Raw genomic sequence first — 16954 nt, forward strand, 5'->3', positions numbered from 1 at the left:
CCCTCTCTAAGAGGGCCCTGGTCCTTCCTTTTATAGGCATAAGGAGAGGATCCAGGTGTACAATGGGGGTGTAGCAGAGTGCTACGTGTCTAGCGGGGGAGAGCTAGCGCCCTAAGTACACGCCATCGTGGCGGCCAGAGAGATTTTGGCGCCCGGTTTGTGTGATGTCGTGGCCGTCGGAGGAGCGCTGGAGCCTGGCGGAGGGACAGCTGTCGGGGCTGTCGAGTCCTTGCTGACGTCCTCTTGCTTCCGTAAGGGGGCCAAGAGCCACCATCGTCAGGGAGCGTGCGGGGCGCCATCATTGCCCATCTGGCGGAGCGAGCCAGGTGGGACGCCGGTCTTGTTCCCCGTAGCCTGAGTCAGCTTGGAGTAGGGTAATGATGGCGCCTCCCGTTGACGTGGCCGGCCCGCGCCCTAGGTTGGGCGATGCGAAGGCTCCTCCGAGGTCGAGGTCGAGTCCGTCTTCCGTGGCCGAGGTCGAGTCCGAGCCCCTAGGTCGGGCGAGGCGGAGGCCGTTGGCTGAGGCCAGGGCGGAGTTCGAGTCCTGGGGTCGGGCGAAGCGGAGTTCGTCGTCTTCTGGGGCTGAGCCCAAGTCCGAGCCCTGGGTCGGGCGGAGCGGAATTCGTCGTCTTCTGGGGCTGAGCCCAAGTCCGAGCCCTGGGTCGGGCGGAACGGAGTTCGCCGTCTTCCGGGGCTTAGCCCGAGTCCGAGCCCTGGGTCAGGCGGTGCGGAGTTCGCCGTCTTCCGGGGCCTAGCCCGAGTCCGAGCCCTAGGTCGGGCGAAGCGGAGTTCGCCGTCTTCCGGGGCCTAGCCTGAGTCCGAGCCCTGGGTCGGGCGAAGCGGAGCTTCCTATGGTGCCTGCGGCCGGGCCTGACTGCCTGTCAACCTCACTCTGTCAAGTGGCACCGCAGTCGGAGCGGCGCAGGCGGCGCTGTCTTTCTGTCAGACCGGTCAGTGGAGCGGCGAAGTGACGGCGGTCACTTCGGCTCTGTCGGCTGAGGGGCGTGCGTCAGGATAAAGGTGTCAGGCCACCTTTGCATTAGATGCTCCTGCGATTTGGTCGGTCGGTGCGGCGATTTGATCATGGTTGCTTCTTGGCGAAGACAGGGCATCGGGCGAGCCGGAAATATGTTCGCCGCTGGAGGGGGGCCTCGGGCGAGGCGGAGATCCTCCGAGGTTGGCTGCCCTTGTCCGAGGCTAGGCTCGGGCGAGGCGTGATCGGGTCCCTCGAATGGACTGATCCCTGACTTAATCGCACCCATCAGGCCTTTGCAGCTTTATGCTGATGGGGGTTACCGGCTGAGAATTAGGAGCCTTGAGGGTACCCCTAATTATGGTCCCCGACAGTAGCCCCCGAGCCTCGAAGGGAGTGTTAGCACTCGTTTGGAGGCTTTCGTCGCACTTTTTTGCAAGGGGACCAGCCTTTCTCGGTTGCGTTTTGTTCCGGCGGGTGCACGCGAGCGCACCCGCCGGGTGTAGCCCCTGAGGCCTCGGAGGAGTGGTTTGACTCCTCCGAGGTCTTAATGCCTCGCGCAATGCTTCGGCTGGTCTGGTCGTTCCCTCATGCGAGCTGGCCGTAGCCCGGGTGTACGGTCGGGTCCCAAGTTCTCGGGCTGGTATGTTGACGCTGTCAACGGTTTGGCCGGAGCTGGGTTTGTGAGAGTAGCCCCCGAGCCTCTGCACAGGGCAAGAGGGCGATCAGGGACAGACTCGACTTTTTTACATACGCCCCTACGTCACCTTTCCGCAAGGAGGAGGGGGAGAGCGCCATGTTGCCCTCGGTGGGCGCCGAACATGGTGTCTCTGGTGAGCTGCAGGCGGGTGATCCGAGCGGACGTCTGTGCCCCATTCGTTAGGGGTCGGCTAGAGGCCCAGAGGCGCGCCCAAAAGTACCTGCGGGTGATCTGCCGGACTCGGTCCCCTGGCGACGGGGTCCGAGGGCTCGATGCCTCCCTCTGATGGGATTCCGTTACAAGATCGTTCCCGCTGGTCTCGGAAATGTCCTAGGGTACCTCGGGAGCGCAGCCCGAGCCTTGGTTATGTATCGAACGTACCCATGGTCATCCCTCGCTCTGTGTCTGAGGCGGCTGTGAACCCTTTGGGGGCCAGCCTTCGAACCCCTGATCAGTAGTGGGCGCGGAGCCCGAGTAGCCTGAGGCGACCGTTGAACCCTTCCGAGGGGCCGGCCTTCGAACCTCTGACCAGTAGTGGGTGTGGAGCCCACGTGCTCTGAGGCGGCTGTTGAACCCTTCCGAGGGGCCAGCCTTCGAACCTCTGATCAGTAGGGAGGCTCGGAGCCTGGTTCCTTCACGGGGAAGGATCCTTTTCGGGTTATCCCCCTTTCCCGGTCCCTGTTGCAAGAGAGAGAAAGAGGAAAAAAGGAAAAGGATACAAAATCGAACGACGTGGCGTACCTTTTTTTTGACGCGGTCATTATGGCGAAAGCGAAGCGTCGCTCGCTTCTCCTGCCAGAGGCGCCGCCTGTCCCGCCGCGGAGTTAATGCGATGGGGCGAGTGGTTCGCGGGGCGGCCGTTGCGCGTGCGTGAGCCGTTCGAGGAACGGAACACGGGCGCGTTGTCTTCACGCCGTGAGAGAGGGTTCTCTCGCTGCCCCTGGATGGGACGTAAGCTTGGCTGACGGTGTGACCGCTGCTCCTGCCCGCCTGCCACCGCCATTACTGCCGGCCCATTTTTGGACGCATTGACCGTCGCGCCAGGCTGGCACTGCTGGGTCGTGCGCTGGGTCGCCTCGAGTCGCGGTATCGGTTCCGCAGTCGAGGAGGCGCGGTGGTGGCGCAAGTGGCGGTGCAGTTGCATGCACGAAGCATTCGGCGCGCCGGTTGCATGACGCGTGGGCCTGGGCCTCCATGCTGGGCGTGTTGGGAGTCGGAGAAGTGCGCCCACTTGGCGCGGTTGCATGCCGCCTGCATGGCTGCCCGCCCTTTCGCCTGCTGGTCTGGGCCAAAGTGGAGAGCCGCTTGTAACCGCTGGGCGGTTGCATGCACCGCGCACGGCGGTTTGGCTTCTTCTGCTCTGGGCCGCTTGCATGACGTGTGGGTCCCAGCCCCCGCGCCGTAGGGGAGGACCTTGGAGCGTGTTGGAGAAGACTCAGCCCACGACGGCTGGGGACGCAAGTAGGGAGAGTCGCCTTTAAAAGGAGGGTGACCCTCTTGGAAGGCGACCATGTCTTCGCGCTCCCCTATGCATCGTGTCTTTCCACCTTCCAAGCCCCCGGATGGGGGATACCCGCCGTCTTTCTGCCTCGTCGTTGGAGGAACGCAACTCCGCGGGAGTTGGTACCTTTCAGCCATCGTTCGGCCTCAAGGATTTTCATCAGCCAGCCCGGCTGCACCCCTCCGCTGGTGGTCACCCAAGACGGTGACCTCCAGCCCCTGGATGGGGAGAGGCAAGCCGGGCTATGATCTTGGTCCCGCCCTCAGCCTCAAGGATGTTCATCATCCTTGTTGGGGCAGAGAGCGAGGCGAGCCGGGGCTCTACCTCCCGCGCGGGCCGGCTGGCCACCTCTTCTTCCAGCTTCTGGTGGTGGCAACCATCATCCATCTCTGCGGAGGAGGCATCCTCCAGCCATGCCGGGGAAGGCGAACTGTTGCTGTCCAGCTAGGATGCAACATTTCGCCCTCTTCCTCGCTTTCGTGGCGAGGACGGGAACGAGGACCTGCCGGTGCGCTTGGGAGCGGCCCGCTCTTTGGCTTTGATGGCTGGTTTGCGTCCCTTGAGCGGGAACGCGAACAAGAGCCTTCCGGCGACCGCGTCCGTCCTGGGACCACGGCTGCTGCTGCAGAGGTCGCTAGCGGGTCACCCGGAGCTTGTCACCCCGCAGACTCCCCGGTGTGGAGGTTGTTCATACCCGTGGGGGTGGAACCGGAGTTCCGTTTGCAATGGCACTTCGAATGCCAGTGTTTTTGTTCATTGTGGCTGTCGAGGCCTGAACATGTACGTAATTTCGGCACGGAGCCGTGTTTTTTCCTCATTTTCGAGCACTAAAACTCGCCTGTTGGTTGTCTGAACCGCTTCACCAAGCGTGAGTCGCCCCGTGTAAAGGTGATGAGTGAGGTATCCGTATCCCGGAGGCGTAGGAGTCCCTCGGCTCGGTCGGCCTTGCCGCTTACGCGCACTCTTTCCCGTCCATGGGGTTCTGTCACCGACGCAGTCGAGAAGGCTCGAAGAATCGCTCCGGCAGAAGGGCTTCCGAACGTGAAGACTTGTTCGGTCCGCGTAATCACTTATCCGAACGTGAGTTACTTATCGCAGAAGGTGATGAGTGAGGTGTCCGTATCCCGGAGGCGTAGGAGTCCCTCGGCTCAGTCAGCCTTGGCTGCTTACGTGTACTCCGTCGTTTTCAGGATCCACTTTCGAAGTAGTCGAAAAGCACGAAAGACATTCTGGCAGAAAAGATCTTTTTTCGAGGAAAATTTCGACGCAGAGGGGGTTCCCCCCTTTTAGCCACCGAGGGAGGGTCGGGCTTTGCTGAGGCAAGGCTAACCCTTCCTTGATGACTAAACTTTGCGTGGGAGCGAGGTATATGAACAACTTGAAAACATCTTAAGGGTAGAAGTGACGTAGCTGTTGGATGTTCCAAGCGTTGCTGTAGACCTCGCCTTGACTGTTGGCCAGCTTGTATGTTCCGGGCTTCAGAACTTTGGCGATGACGAACGGCCCCTCCCAGGGGGGCGTGAGCTTGTGTCGACCTCGGGCGTCTTGTCGCAGCCGAAGCACCAGGTCGCCCACCTGGAGGTCTCGGGACCGGACCCCTCGGGCGTGGTAGCGTCGCATGGACTGCTGGTATCGCGCCAAGTGTAGTAAGGCCTTGTCCCGAGCCTCTTCCAGCTGGTCCAGCGAGTCTTCTCGATTAGCTTGGTTGCTTTGGTCGGCATAGGCCCTCGTCCTCGGGGAACCGTATTCCAGGTCTGTGGGCAAGATGGCCTCGGCCCCATAGACTAGAAAGAACGGCGTGAAGCCCGTGGCTCGGCTCGGTGTTGTCCTCAGGCTCCAGACCACCGAGGGGAGTTCTTTCATCCATCGCTTGACGAACTTGTTGAGGTCGTTGTAAATCCGAGGCTTGAGTCCTTGTAGAATCATGCTGTTGGCACGCTCTACTTGCCCATTCATCATGGGATGAGCCACGGCGGCCCAGTCCACCCGGATGTGGAGATCTTCGCAGAAGTCCAGGAACTTTCTGCCGGTGAACTGGGTGCCGTTGTCGGTGATGATGGAGTTCGGGACCCCGAAACGATGGATGATGTTGGTGAAGAACGCCACCGCCTGCTCGGACCTGATGCTGTTTAGGGGTCAGATCTCGATCCACTTGGAGAATTTGTCGATGGCGACCAACAGGTGCGTGTAGCCCTCGGGTGCCTTCTGCAAGGGGCCGACGAGGTCCAGACCCCACACGGCAAAAGGCTAGGTGATGGGTATCGTCTGCAGAGCCTGAGCGGGCAGGTGGGTCTGCCTTACGTAGAACTGACACCCTTCGCAGGCGCGGACAATTCTAGTGGCGTCGGCCACCGCCGTTGGCCAGTAGAAACCTTGTCGGAAAGCATTTCCGACAAGGGCCCGAGGTGCTGCGTGGTGGCCGCAAGCCCCCGAGTGTATTTCTCGGAGGAGTTCCTGACCTTCGGTGGTGGAGATGCATCGCTGGAGGATGCCTGAAGGGCTGTGGTGGTAGAGCTCCTTCCCTTCTCCCCGCAAGATGAACGACTTGGCGCGCCGCGCCAACCGCCGAGCTTCGGCTCGGTCGAGGGGTAGCTCTCCTCGGTGGAGATATCGCAGGTACGGGGTCTGCCAGTTTTGATCATGCGTGACCCCGCATTGCTCCCCCTCGACATGCAGCGTCTCGCCCTCGGGGGCCGAGGGTGCCTCGGGCCGAACCGAGGGTGCCCCGGGCCGAGCCGAGGGTGCCTCGGACTGTGCCGAGGGTACCTCGGGCTGGGCCGAGGGTGCCTCAGGCTCGGGCGCGTCGTCGATCTTGACGGAGGGTTGATGCAGATCTCAGGAGAAGACGTCCGGGGGAACCGTCGTTCGCCCCGAGGCTATTTTAGCCAGCTCGTCCGCAGTCTCGTTGTAGCGCCGAGCGATGTGGTTGAGCTCGAGCCCGTAGAACTTGTCTTCCAGGCGCCGAACCTCATCGCAGTAGGCCTCCATCTTCGGGTCACGACAGTGGGAGTTCTTCATGACTTGGTCGATAACGAGCTGCGAGTCACCGCGAGCGTCGAGGCGTCGGACCCCTAGCTCGATGGCGATCCGCAACCCGTTGACCAGAGCCTCGTACTCAGCTACATTGTTGGACGCCGGGAAATGGAGGCGTAGCACGTAGCGTAGGTGCTTCCCGAGGGGCGAGATGAAGTGTAGGCCTGCGCCGGCTCCTATCTTCATCAGCGACCCGTCGAAGAACAAGGTCCAGAGCTCCGGTTGGATCGGAGTTGTTGGTAGCTGGGTGTCGACCCATTCAGCCACGAAGTCCGCCAAGACCTGGGATTTGATGGCCTTCCGAGGGGCGAACGAGATTGTTTCGCCCATGATTTCCACCGCCCACTTTGCAATCCTACCCGAGGCCTCTCGGCAATGGATGATCTCCCCCAGGGGGGAAGGATGACACCACAGTTACCGGATGAGACTCGAAGTAGTGTCGTAACTTCCGCCGTGTCAGGATCACCGCGTACAGCAGCTTCTGAACTTGTGGGTAGCGGATCTTGGTTTCGGACAGTACCTCGCTGATGAAGTAGACTGACCTCTGAACGGGCAATGCATGCCCCTCTTCTTGCCTCTCGACCGCAATCGCGGCGCTAACCACCTGAGTGGTCGCGACGACGTAGACCAAGAGGGCTTCTCCGGCAGCTGGGGGCACCAAGATAGGCACCTTCGTGAGGAGCGCCTTCAGGTTCCCGAGGGCTTCCTCGGCCTCAGGGGTCCAAGTGAAGCACTCGGCCTTCCTTAAGAGGCGGTACAGAGGTAGACCTCTTTCGCCGAGGCGTGAGATGAAGCGGCTCAGAGCCGCGAGACATCCCATGACCCTCTGTAAGCCTTTCAAGTCCTTGATGGGCCCCATGCTGGTGATGGCTGCGATCTTCTCCAGGTTGGCTTCGATGCCCTGCACGGAGACGATGAACCCCAAGAGCATGCCTCGGGGTACCCCGAAGACACACTTTTCGGGATTGAGCTTGACGCCTTTCGCCTTGAGACATCGGAATGTCACTTCAAGGTTGGAAAGTAGGTCGGAGGCTTTCCTCGTCTTGACTACGATGTCATCGACGTAGGCCTCGACCGTGCGGCCAATGTGTTCGCCGAACACATGTTTCATGCACCGCTGGTACGTCGCGCCCGCATTCCTCAAGCCGAACGGCATGCTGACATAGCAGTACATGCCGAAGGGTGTGATGAAAGAAGTCGCGAGCTGGTCAGACTCTTTCATCCTGATTTGGTGATACCCTGAGTAGGCATCGAGGAAAGACAGGGTTTCGCACCCAGCAGTGGAATCCAGGATTTGATCGATGCGAGGCAGAGGGTAGGGAACCTTCGGACATGCTTTGTTCAGACCAGTGTAGTCTACACACATCCGCCATTTCCCCCCTTTCTTTCTCACAAGCACAGGGTTGGCAAGCCATTCGGGATGGAATACCTCTTTGATGAACCCTGCCGCCATTAGCTTGTGGATCTCCTCGCCTATAGCTCTGCGCTTTTCTTCGTCGAATCGGCGCAGAGGCTGCTTGACGGGTCAGGCTCCGGCTCGGATGTCCAGTGAGTGCTCGGCGACATCCCTCGGTATGCCGGGCATGTCCGAGGGACTCCACGCGAAGACGTCGGCGTTCGCGCGGAGAAAGTCGACGAGCACTGCTTCCTATTTGGGATCGAGCCCGGAGCCGATCCGGACTTGCTTGGAGGCGTCGCTGCTGGGGTCGAGGGGGACGGACTTGACCATCTCCGCTGGCTCGAAGTTGCCGGCATGACGCTTCACGTCTGGCACCTCCTTAGAGAGGCTCTCCAGGTCGGCGATGAGGGCCTCGGACTCGGCGAGGGCCTCGGCGTACTCCACGCACTCCACGTCGCATTCGAACGCGTGTTTGTACGTGGGGCCAATGGTGATGACCCCGTTGGGGCCCGACATCTTGAGCTTGAGGTAGGTGTAGTTGGGGACGGCTATGAACTTCGCGTAGCATGGCCTCCCCAGTACCGCGTGGTAGGTTCCTCGGAACCCGACCACCTCGAACGTTAGGGTCTCCCTTCGGAAGTTGGAGGGTGTTCCAAAGCAGACGGGAAGATCGAGTTGTCCGAGGGGCTGGACGCGCTTCCCGGGGATGATCCCATGGAAAGGCGCAGTGCCCGCCCGGACCGAGGACAGATCGATACGCAGAAGCCCGAGGGTCTCGGCGTAGATGATGTTGAGGCTGCTGCCTCCGTCCATGAGGACCTTGGTGAGCCTGATGTCGCCGATGACGGGGTCGATGACGAGCGGGTATTTCCCCGGGCTCGGCACGTGGTCGGGGTGGTCGGCTTGGTCGAAGGTGATGGGCTTGTCGGACCAGTCTAGGTAGACTGGCGCCGCCACCTTCACCGAACAGACCTCCCAACGCTCTTGCTTGCGGTGCCGAGCCGAGGCGTTCGCCGCTTGCCCACCGTAGATCATGAAGCAGTCGCGGACCTCGGGGAACTCTCCTGCCTGGTGATCTTCCTTCTTGTCGTCGTCGCGGGCCCTGCCACCCTCCGCGGGTGGCCCGGCCCTGTGGAAGTGGTGCCAAAGCATGACGCACTCCTCAAGGGTGTGCTTGACGGGCCCTTGGTGGTAGGGGCACGGCTCCTTGAGCATCTTGTCGAAAAGGTTGGCACCTCCGGGGGATTTCTGAGGGTTCTTGTACTCGGCGACGGCGACAACTTCTTCTTGCCCTTCTTCTTGGCGCCACGCTGAGTTGAAGCCTCGGGGGCATCTTCCGATGGGCGGCCCTGTGGCTGCTTGTCCTTTCGGAAGATAGCCTCGACCGCCTCCTGGCCGGAGGCGAACTTGGTGGCGATGTCCATCAGCTCACTCACCCTGGTGGGGGTCTTGCGACCCAGCTTGCTCACCAGGTCGCGGCAGGTGGTGCCGGCGAGGAACGCGCCGATGATATCCGAGTCGGTGATGTTGGGCAGCTCGGTGCGCTGCTTCGAGAATCGCCGGATGTAGTCCCGGAGAGACTCTCCCGGCTGCTGTCGGCAGCTTCGGAGGTCCCAGGAATTCCCGGGGCGCACGTACGTGCCCTGGAAATTGCCGGCGAAAGCTTGGACCAGGTCGTCCCAGTTGGAGATCTGCCCCGGAGGCAGGTGCTCCAACCAGGCGCGAGCGGTGTCGGAGAGGAACAGGGGGAGGTTGCGGATGATGAGGTCGTCATCGTCCGTTCCACCCAGTTGGCAGGCCAGACGGTAGTCCGCGAGCCACAGTTCCGGTCTCGTCTCCCCCGAGTACTTCGTGATAGTAGTCGGGGGTCAGAACCGGGTTGGGAACGGCGCCCGTCGTATGGCCCGGCTGAAGGCCTGCGGACCCGGTGGTTCGGGCGAGGGACTCCGATCCTCCCCGCTGTCGTAGCGTCCCCCACGCCTGGGGTGGTAGCCTCGGCGCACCCTCTCGTCGGGGTGGGCCCGACGGTCGCGGTGATGGTGCTCGTTGCCGAGGCGTCCCGGGGCCACAGGCGCTGTGTTGCGCGTGCGCCCGGTGTAGACCGAGGCTTCCCGCATGAATCGGGAAGTCACGACATGATGCTCCGAGGGGTGCCCCTGCCTTCGGGAGGCGGAGCTCTCGGCCCGCCGGACCGCGGCGCCTTCCAGGAGATTCTTGAGCTCTCCCTGGATTCGCCGCCCCTCGGTGGTTGATGGCTCGGGCATCGCACGAAGAAGCATTGCTGCTGCAGCCAGGTTCTGGCCGACCCCGCTGGATGTGGGTGGCGGCCTGACCCTGACATCATCGGCGATGCGGTGCTGGAAGTCCTGGGGTAGATGACGTATTTCTCCGGCCGGAGGTTGGCCCGCCCATGCCTGCCCGACGTCCCGGCGGATTGGCTCAAGCGCTCCTGCTCCCTCGTCGAGCCTGGCCTGCACCCCGCGGATTTGCTCGAGCTGTGGGTCGTGACCCCCTGCCGGAACGGGGACCACAGCTAGCTCCCGTGGGATGTCAACGCGAGGCACCGACCTAGGGAGATCACCGTCCCCCGGAATGCCGAGATGGTTGCCTTCGGAGGGACCCCCTAGATCGACATGGAAACATTCGCGGCTTGGGCCGCAGTCCTCATCGTCGAGGCTACGGCTACCGTCGGAACAGTCGGAAAGGCAGTAGTCGCATGCGGTCATAAAGTCCCGCATGGCACTGGGGTTGCCAAGTCCAGAGAAATCCCAGCAGAAGTCGGGCGCGTCGTCTTCCTCGGACCTAGAGGGCCCGTAGGTCGAGACGTCCGTCAGCCGGTCCCAGGGTGACCGCACACGATACCCCAGAGGGTTTGGACTCGCCTCTACGAGAGCGTCCGCCAAAGCGAGGTCGCTTGGCGGTTCGAGGCTGAATCTGAAAGGCGTGAGATGGGAATCGGTCGGTACCTCTTGGTCGACGGGCAGTGATGAAGTCACGTCGGGGACTGACCACACCGTCGTCTCAGGTATGAGGGTGACGTCCAGCAAGCCTTTCGCGAGCGCGCTGGCGTCGTCCGTTTGCCCAGAATCGGCGCGTTGCGGGGAGACGACGCTCGTCCTCGTCTCAAACGCGAGGTCGATGCCCAATGCGCCCCCCGTTAGGGCGCTGGCGCCGTCGACTCGTTCGACAGCCGACGAGGCGCTGCCTCCTGCTTGGCCTTGGCTGCCCCGCCTCCTCCTCCGTCGGCGGGGGAGAGGACGGGGTGAGCTCGAATGTTGTTCTTCCACCACACGGGGAAGACGTCGTCGATGCCGCCGCCGGCGGGCGGGCTGTCGGCCGCCATTGTCGCTGTCGCACGACGGTGGAAGGAGTATCATGTCGTAGCTGCCGTCGAGGGACACGAACTCAAGACTCCCGAAACGGAGCACCGTCCCGGGTTGGAGAGGTTGCTGGAGACTGCCCATCTGGAGCTTGACGGGAAGCTGTTCGTCAACACGCAGCAGGCCCCTACCTGGCGCGCCAACTGTCGGCGTTTCGAGACCAGGGGGTCCCTAAGCCGATGAGTGAAATGTCGCCACGTGCCCTAGCCCAGATGGGTCGACGCGAGGCCAAGCGCGAAGGGGGGAAGTGAGGTGGCCGGAGATGGGCGAGAGAGATGTAGAAATCTCGCGGCCTTCGTGTTCGTCCCGCGCCTAGGTCGGGTGCGCTTGCAGTAGGGGGGTTACAAGCGTCCACACGGGAGAGGGAGCGAGCGGCCTTACGCGAGCGCCTGTCTCGTCCTCGTCCCCGTGCGGCCAACCCTCTCTAAGAGGGCCCTGGTCCTTCCTTTTATAGGCGTAAGGAGAGGATCCAGGTGTACAATGGGGGTGTAGCAGAGTGCTACGTGTCTAGCGGGGGAGAGCTAGCGCCCTAAGTACACGCCATCGTGGCGGCCGGAGAGATTTTGGCGCCCGGTTTGTGTGATGTCGTGGCCGTCGGAGGAGCGCTGGAGCCTGGCGGAGGGACAGCTGTCGGGGCTGTCGAGTCCTTGCTGACGTCCTCTTGCTTCCGTAAGGGGGCCGAGAGCCGCCATCGTTAGGGAGCGTGCGGAGCGCCATCATTGCCCATCTGGCGGAGCGAGCCAGATGGGACGTCGGTCTTGTTCCCCGTAGCCTGAGTCAGCTTGGAGTAGGGTAATGATGGCGCCTCCCGTTGACGTGGCCGGCCCGCGCCCTAGGTTGGGCGATGCGAAGGCTCCTCCGAGGTCGAGGTCGAGTCCGTCTTCCGTGGCCGAGGTCGAGTCCGAGCCCCTAGGTCGGGCGAGGCGGAGGCCGTTGGCTGAGGCCAGGGCGGAGTTCGAGTCCTGGGGTCGGGCGAAGCGGAGTTCGTCGTCTTCTGGGGCTGAGCCCAAGTCCGAGCCCTGGGTCGGGCGGAGCGGAATTCGTCGTCTTCTGGGGCTGAGCCCAAGTCCGAGCCCTGGGTCGGGCGGAACGGAGTTCGCCGTCTTCTGGGGCTTAGCCCGTGTCCGAGCCCTGGGTCGGGCGGTGCGGAGTTCGCCGTCTTCCGGGGCCTAGCCCGAGTCCGAGCCCTGGGTCGGGCGGAGCGGAGTTCGCCGTCTTCCGGGGCCTAGCCCGAGTCCGAGCCCTGGGTCGGGCGAAGCGGAGCTTCCTATGGTGCCTGCAGCCGGGCCTGACTGCCTGTCAGCCTCACTCTGTCAAGTGGCACCGCAGTCGGAGCGGCGCAGGCGGCGCTGTCTTTCTGTCAGACCGGTCAGTGGAGCGGCGAAGTGACGGCGGTCACTTCGGCTCTGTCGGCTGAGGGGCGTGCGTCAGGATAAAGGTGTCAGGCCACCTTTGCATTAAATGCTCCTGCGATTTGGTCGGTCGGTGCGGCGATTTGGTTAGGGTTGCTTCTTGGCGAAGACAGGGCCTCGGGCGAGCCGGAAATATGTTTGCCGCTGGAGGGGGGCCTCGGGCGAGGCGGAGATCCTCCAGGGTCGGCTGCCCTTGTCCGAGGCTAGGCTCGGGCGAGGCGTGATCGGGTCCCTCGAATGGACTGATCCCTGACTTAATCGCACCCATCAGGCCTTTGCAGCTTTATGCTGATGGGGGTTACCAGCTATTAGGAGCCTTGAGGGTACCCCTAATTATGGTCCCCGACACAAATCATCGTGTCTTACTTCCTATTTGCTCACGATTTGTTTTTCGTCCTCTCTCTCGGACTCGTTCATATTTTTCTAACGCTAACCTGGCTTGTAGTTGTGCTTAAGTTTATAAATTTCAGATTCGCCCTATTCACCCCCTCTAGGCGACTTTCATATAGAGCTCAAGTCATAAAAACAACTTAAAAACGTCTTATTTTATAAATTTTTATGAAAAAATATAGGGCGCACCATGAGTAACTAAATTAAACTACATTTTAGATTAGTGTTCTATGCTTGTTTTTAGTGTTCTATGCTTGTTTTCTACATCGTTCTCAACATTTGCTTTCTTAATAATCTAATTTACTTATTAAAATACATGATTTAGGATGTAATTGTTGGAGGTCAAATTATTTTTAGTACCCTAAACACTTTAAATAATGTATTATTTTATTTTGAGGCACCTTGTTTGAAAATGCTAACTAGAGAGTCTTTATCTATTGCTTTTCTACGCTTTTAGGCCATGTTTGGTTTCTTTAGTCTAGGGGCTAAAGTTTAGTTAGGAGACTAAAGTTTAGTCTCTAACATGTTTGTTTCTAGGGGCTAAAAATAATAAGAATATATTAAATGACTCATAAGAAGACTAAAATAGCATTTAACATTCTTCTGTTATTAGTACAATTGAACTAAATAAGGGGTAAATGTGGAATTAATATGGTTTAATCCCTTTTAGCACATATGTGAAGGACTAAAGATTAAATCATTTTAGTCTATATTTTAGTTCTAGTGTTTGGCAAAAAAAGGAACTAAATGGAACTAAAAACTAGAAACTAATCTTTAGTCCCTCTAACCAAACATCCCCTTAGTCCGTGTATCAAGTACTCCAAGCATGTTTATAGCTATCTAAAGTGTAGTCCAGCTAACCTTTAGTACATCTAAACTTTAGTCGGAGATGATCCAAACAAGGCACTAACAAAAAAGATAAACCACTTTAAAAACTAGAGAAGGCACGTCATCTTTTTTTAAGATAACGATTGTATGTCATGTAGCTAAAGAACGATCACGGTTTGAGTTCATGCCCAGCTGCATCTGCTATACTGATCTCGTTTAGCCAAGGATCAAGTCAGCTAGGGACACCTGCGCCTTTTCCTTTCCCTGGACTTGGAGGAGAAGCGAGGAAAGCGGAGCGGGAGGACGAACGCGGTTGCAGGTTGCGACCCGCAATGGACTAGCGGACCCGAACCCGTTGACGGACAGACCCCGGTTGCTGTTGCTGTTGGCGTTGGCCTGGCCCGCTCTCCCTTCTTCTCTGGGCCCTCCCCTCCCGTCGCGTCTTTTCTCCTCCCTTCCCGTATTTTCTGCTCCCCCCTTCTCCCCCGTCGCCGGCGAGAGCTCGGGCGGAGGCGCCACAGCACCCGCAGGAGAGCGTTTCTCCCCGGGAAAAAGGGGGCCCTCCGGAGCGGAGGGCTCTTTCTTCCTCTATTCCCCAAGGTTAGATCAGACGAGGGCCTTCTGTCCCTCTACCTTCTCCCCGACTCCCTCCTCGTCATTCCCGCTTTTCCCATCTACTACACCTTCCCTTTTTAGCACTCCCGTGAGAATTTCTGGGTGGGTAATGGAGTTGTCGAGGTCTTTTCTGCTTTGGTCTGAGGAGGCTTTCTTCATAAGTTGCAATCTGGTGAAGAGGAGATCGAATTGCTGTTGGAGAAATCCCTAGTGATAAAAAGGAGTGATTTTTTTTGTTCATTTGGTCGCCGCGGTTTAGGTTTAGTTTCCTGCGTAATACTATTTGCCGGTGCGAATTTGACGAGCGTTTAAATAACTTTTGAGTTCCATCCGTTTTTTTTTCAGGGCTGCTGCCGCTGGATTGGGCTGAAAGATCTCGGTTCTATTTCCGAAAGAAGGATTTCTCGTCGCGAATCCGGATCTGTCGGTGGTGGGAAGTTGCCTCTTTTATGTGGCGAGGCTGTGAGAAACCCGTGTGCCTCCCATGGACGTGCTGAGCCCTGATTGGCGCACCAGGCGAGAAAGGGGCAGCAGGCAGTAGGTGGTGACAGAGCAGGAAGACGAGGGAGAGGAGACAGACTGTCGGTATAGAAGACATCAAGACAAGCAGGCGACAATAGGAAGGACAAAGGAGAAGGAGAGGAGGGAGCTCTCCATGGGGGAGCCCCTCCTCACCTCCCTCTCCATGGAAAACAGCAACAGCCACCCCTGCACGCTCCTCTCCATGGACCCTGCCGGTTCACGCCCGGCCTCTGCTGAGTCTTCGGGTGGTGGCGGCGCTGCCACCAATGGGGTTGGCAGTGGTGGTGATAGGGAACTCTTCATCGTTCCACGGCGTGAGTCGGCGCACCCAGGCCCGCCAGACATCAACCTCCCGCTCTCTGCAGATCCCTTACCGCCACCTCCGTCGTGGAGCCTCGACACGTTTGACATACTTGATGTCACTCTTGGAACACACAATTATGAGTCCGAGGTCGCGCTTACGCTTCCAAAGTCGACCGGCAACGGCAATGGCAGTGCTACTGCTACTGTCAGTGTCGGCACGAGGAAGTGTGCTAAGAGAGGAGACAGCATCTGGGGTGCATGGTTCTTCTTCAATCACTACTTCAAGCCTGCTCTTGTGGAGAAGCCAAAGGGGAAGGTGACGCGAGACGCGTCTGGGAGCATCTCGGGCTTCGACAAGTCCGATCTACGCCTTGATGTCTTCCTGGTGCAGCATGACATGGAGAACATGTACATGTGGGTTTTCAAGGAGCGGCCCGACAATGCCCTTGGGAAGATGCAGCTCAGGAGCTTCATGAATGGGCATTCCAAGCACGGGGAGCCGTCTTTCCCATTCAGTGCCGATAAGGGCTTTTCCAGGTCACACCGCATGCAGCGAAAGCAATACCGGGGGCTTTCGAACCCGCAGTGCCTTCATGGGATTGAGATCGTGGGCTCACCGAATTTGTCAGCAGTTCCTGATGCAGACTTGAAGAGGTGGGCTGAACTGACAGGCAGGGAACTTAATTTCTCAATACCATCTGAAGCCAGCGACTTCGAGGCATGGAGAAATCTTCCCAGCACTGATTTTGAACTTGACAGGCCACATCCACCGGCAGCAAAGAGTGCCACTCATGGATCTCATAGCCATAAGAAGGGATTGAATGGTTCAGGTCTTAACCTTTCAACTCCACCATCATCAGACGATGGGATGGACCTTTCACCAAAATGTGCCAAACGCCGCAAGGGTTTCTTTGGCCATGGCGTAGAGGAGGACTGTGTGATGGCAAACAATTCTTGTTCTGACAGAGAGCAAGAGGTAGAAGCTCACGCGGGCGAGCCATCATGGATGCACGAGTTCACCGGTGTTGCCAAGCACGCAAGCGGGCCTGTCACTGCTGCCAAGACAATATACGAGGACGAGGAAGGGTACCTAATCGTGGTGAGCATGCTTTTCTCCGACCCGCATAGCGTCAAGGTGTCCTGGAGGAACACGCTCACGCATGGCATCGTGAAGATAACGTGCGTGAGCACTGCCCGGATGCCCTACATCAAGAGACACGACAGGACGTTCAAGCTGACGGACCCTTCCCCCGAGCACTGCCCTCCCGGCGAGTTTGTGAGGGAGATACCTCTGGCCACAAGGATTCCAGAAGACGCGAAGATCGAGGCGTATTACGACGAGACGGGAACTGGACTGGAAATCATGGTCCCAAAGCACCGGGTTGGACCGGAGGAGCATGAAGTTCGGGTGTGCATGAGGCCCCCGCATCTTGGCGACAGCGATCTTGTGCTATCCTAGAACGAGGAAAACAGGTAGCTTTCGGATTTTCCAGTGCCATGTTTATTGCCATGAGATACTCGAACGTAACAGGTGGTGCCATGGATCAGTGAGAGCCATCATATTTGCTGCTAAACATGTAGCTTATAAGTTGAGAAATTCTTTTCCTCCATAAGGCCCCGTTCGGTTAGGCTGGAATAAGACTAGGAACTATTCCAGGTGACCAATTGTTATACTGCAAATTATACAGTTATTCCAGCTGGGATCCTTCCTGGAGTAGATTCCTGAATAACCGAGCGGGCCCTAAAAGTTCTGTGGTTTAGGCGAAAGTTACCTCCTACCTCTGTTAATTCCCCCCCCCCCCCCCCCCTCCCCTCCCCTCTGTACCTCTGTTACACAAGCACATCACTATTGGCGATCTTCCTTGACTATCTGAAAGCTGGCTAGTGTTAAGATTCTG

General features: G+C 59.1%; 1 protein-coding gene across 1 annotated transcript; it reads left to right on the forward strand.

Annotated features, from left to right (window-relative positions):
* The first annotated feature begins 14075 nt into the window (after positions 1-14075).
* LOC100383256 (HSP20-like chaperones superfamily protein) lies at positions 14076-16664 on the forward strand. The gene is made up of 2 exons (NM_001175917.1): positions 14076-14216; positions 14577-16664. The coding sequence occupies exon 2, from the start codon at positions 14887-14889 to the stop codon at positions 16513-16515; it is 1629 nt and encodes a 542-aa protein (NP_001169388.1). The 5' UTR covers positions 14076-14216; positions 14577-14886; the 3' UTR covers positions 16516-16664.
* The last annotated feature ends 290 nt before the right edge of the window (positions 16665-16954 follow it).

This window comes from Zea mays, chromosome 8 (assembly GCF_902167145.1).
Source record: "Zea mays cultivar B73 chromosome 8, Zm-B73-REFERENCE-NAM-5.0, whole genome shotgun sequence".
In the NCBI taxonomy this organism is placed as follows: Eukaryota; Viridiplantae; Streptophyta; class Magnoliopsida; order Poales; family Poaceae; genus Zea; species Zea mays.

Coding starts and splice junctions, on each gene's coding strand:
- LOC100383256 (NM_001175917.1), top strand. CDS start 14,887: ATGGGGGAGCCCCTCCTCACCTCCCTCTCCATGGAAAACAGCAACAGC.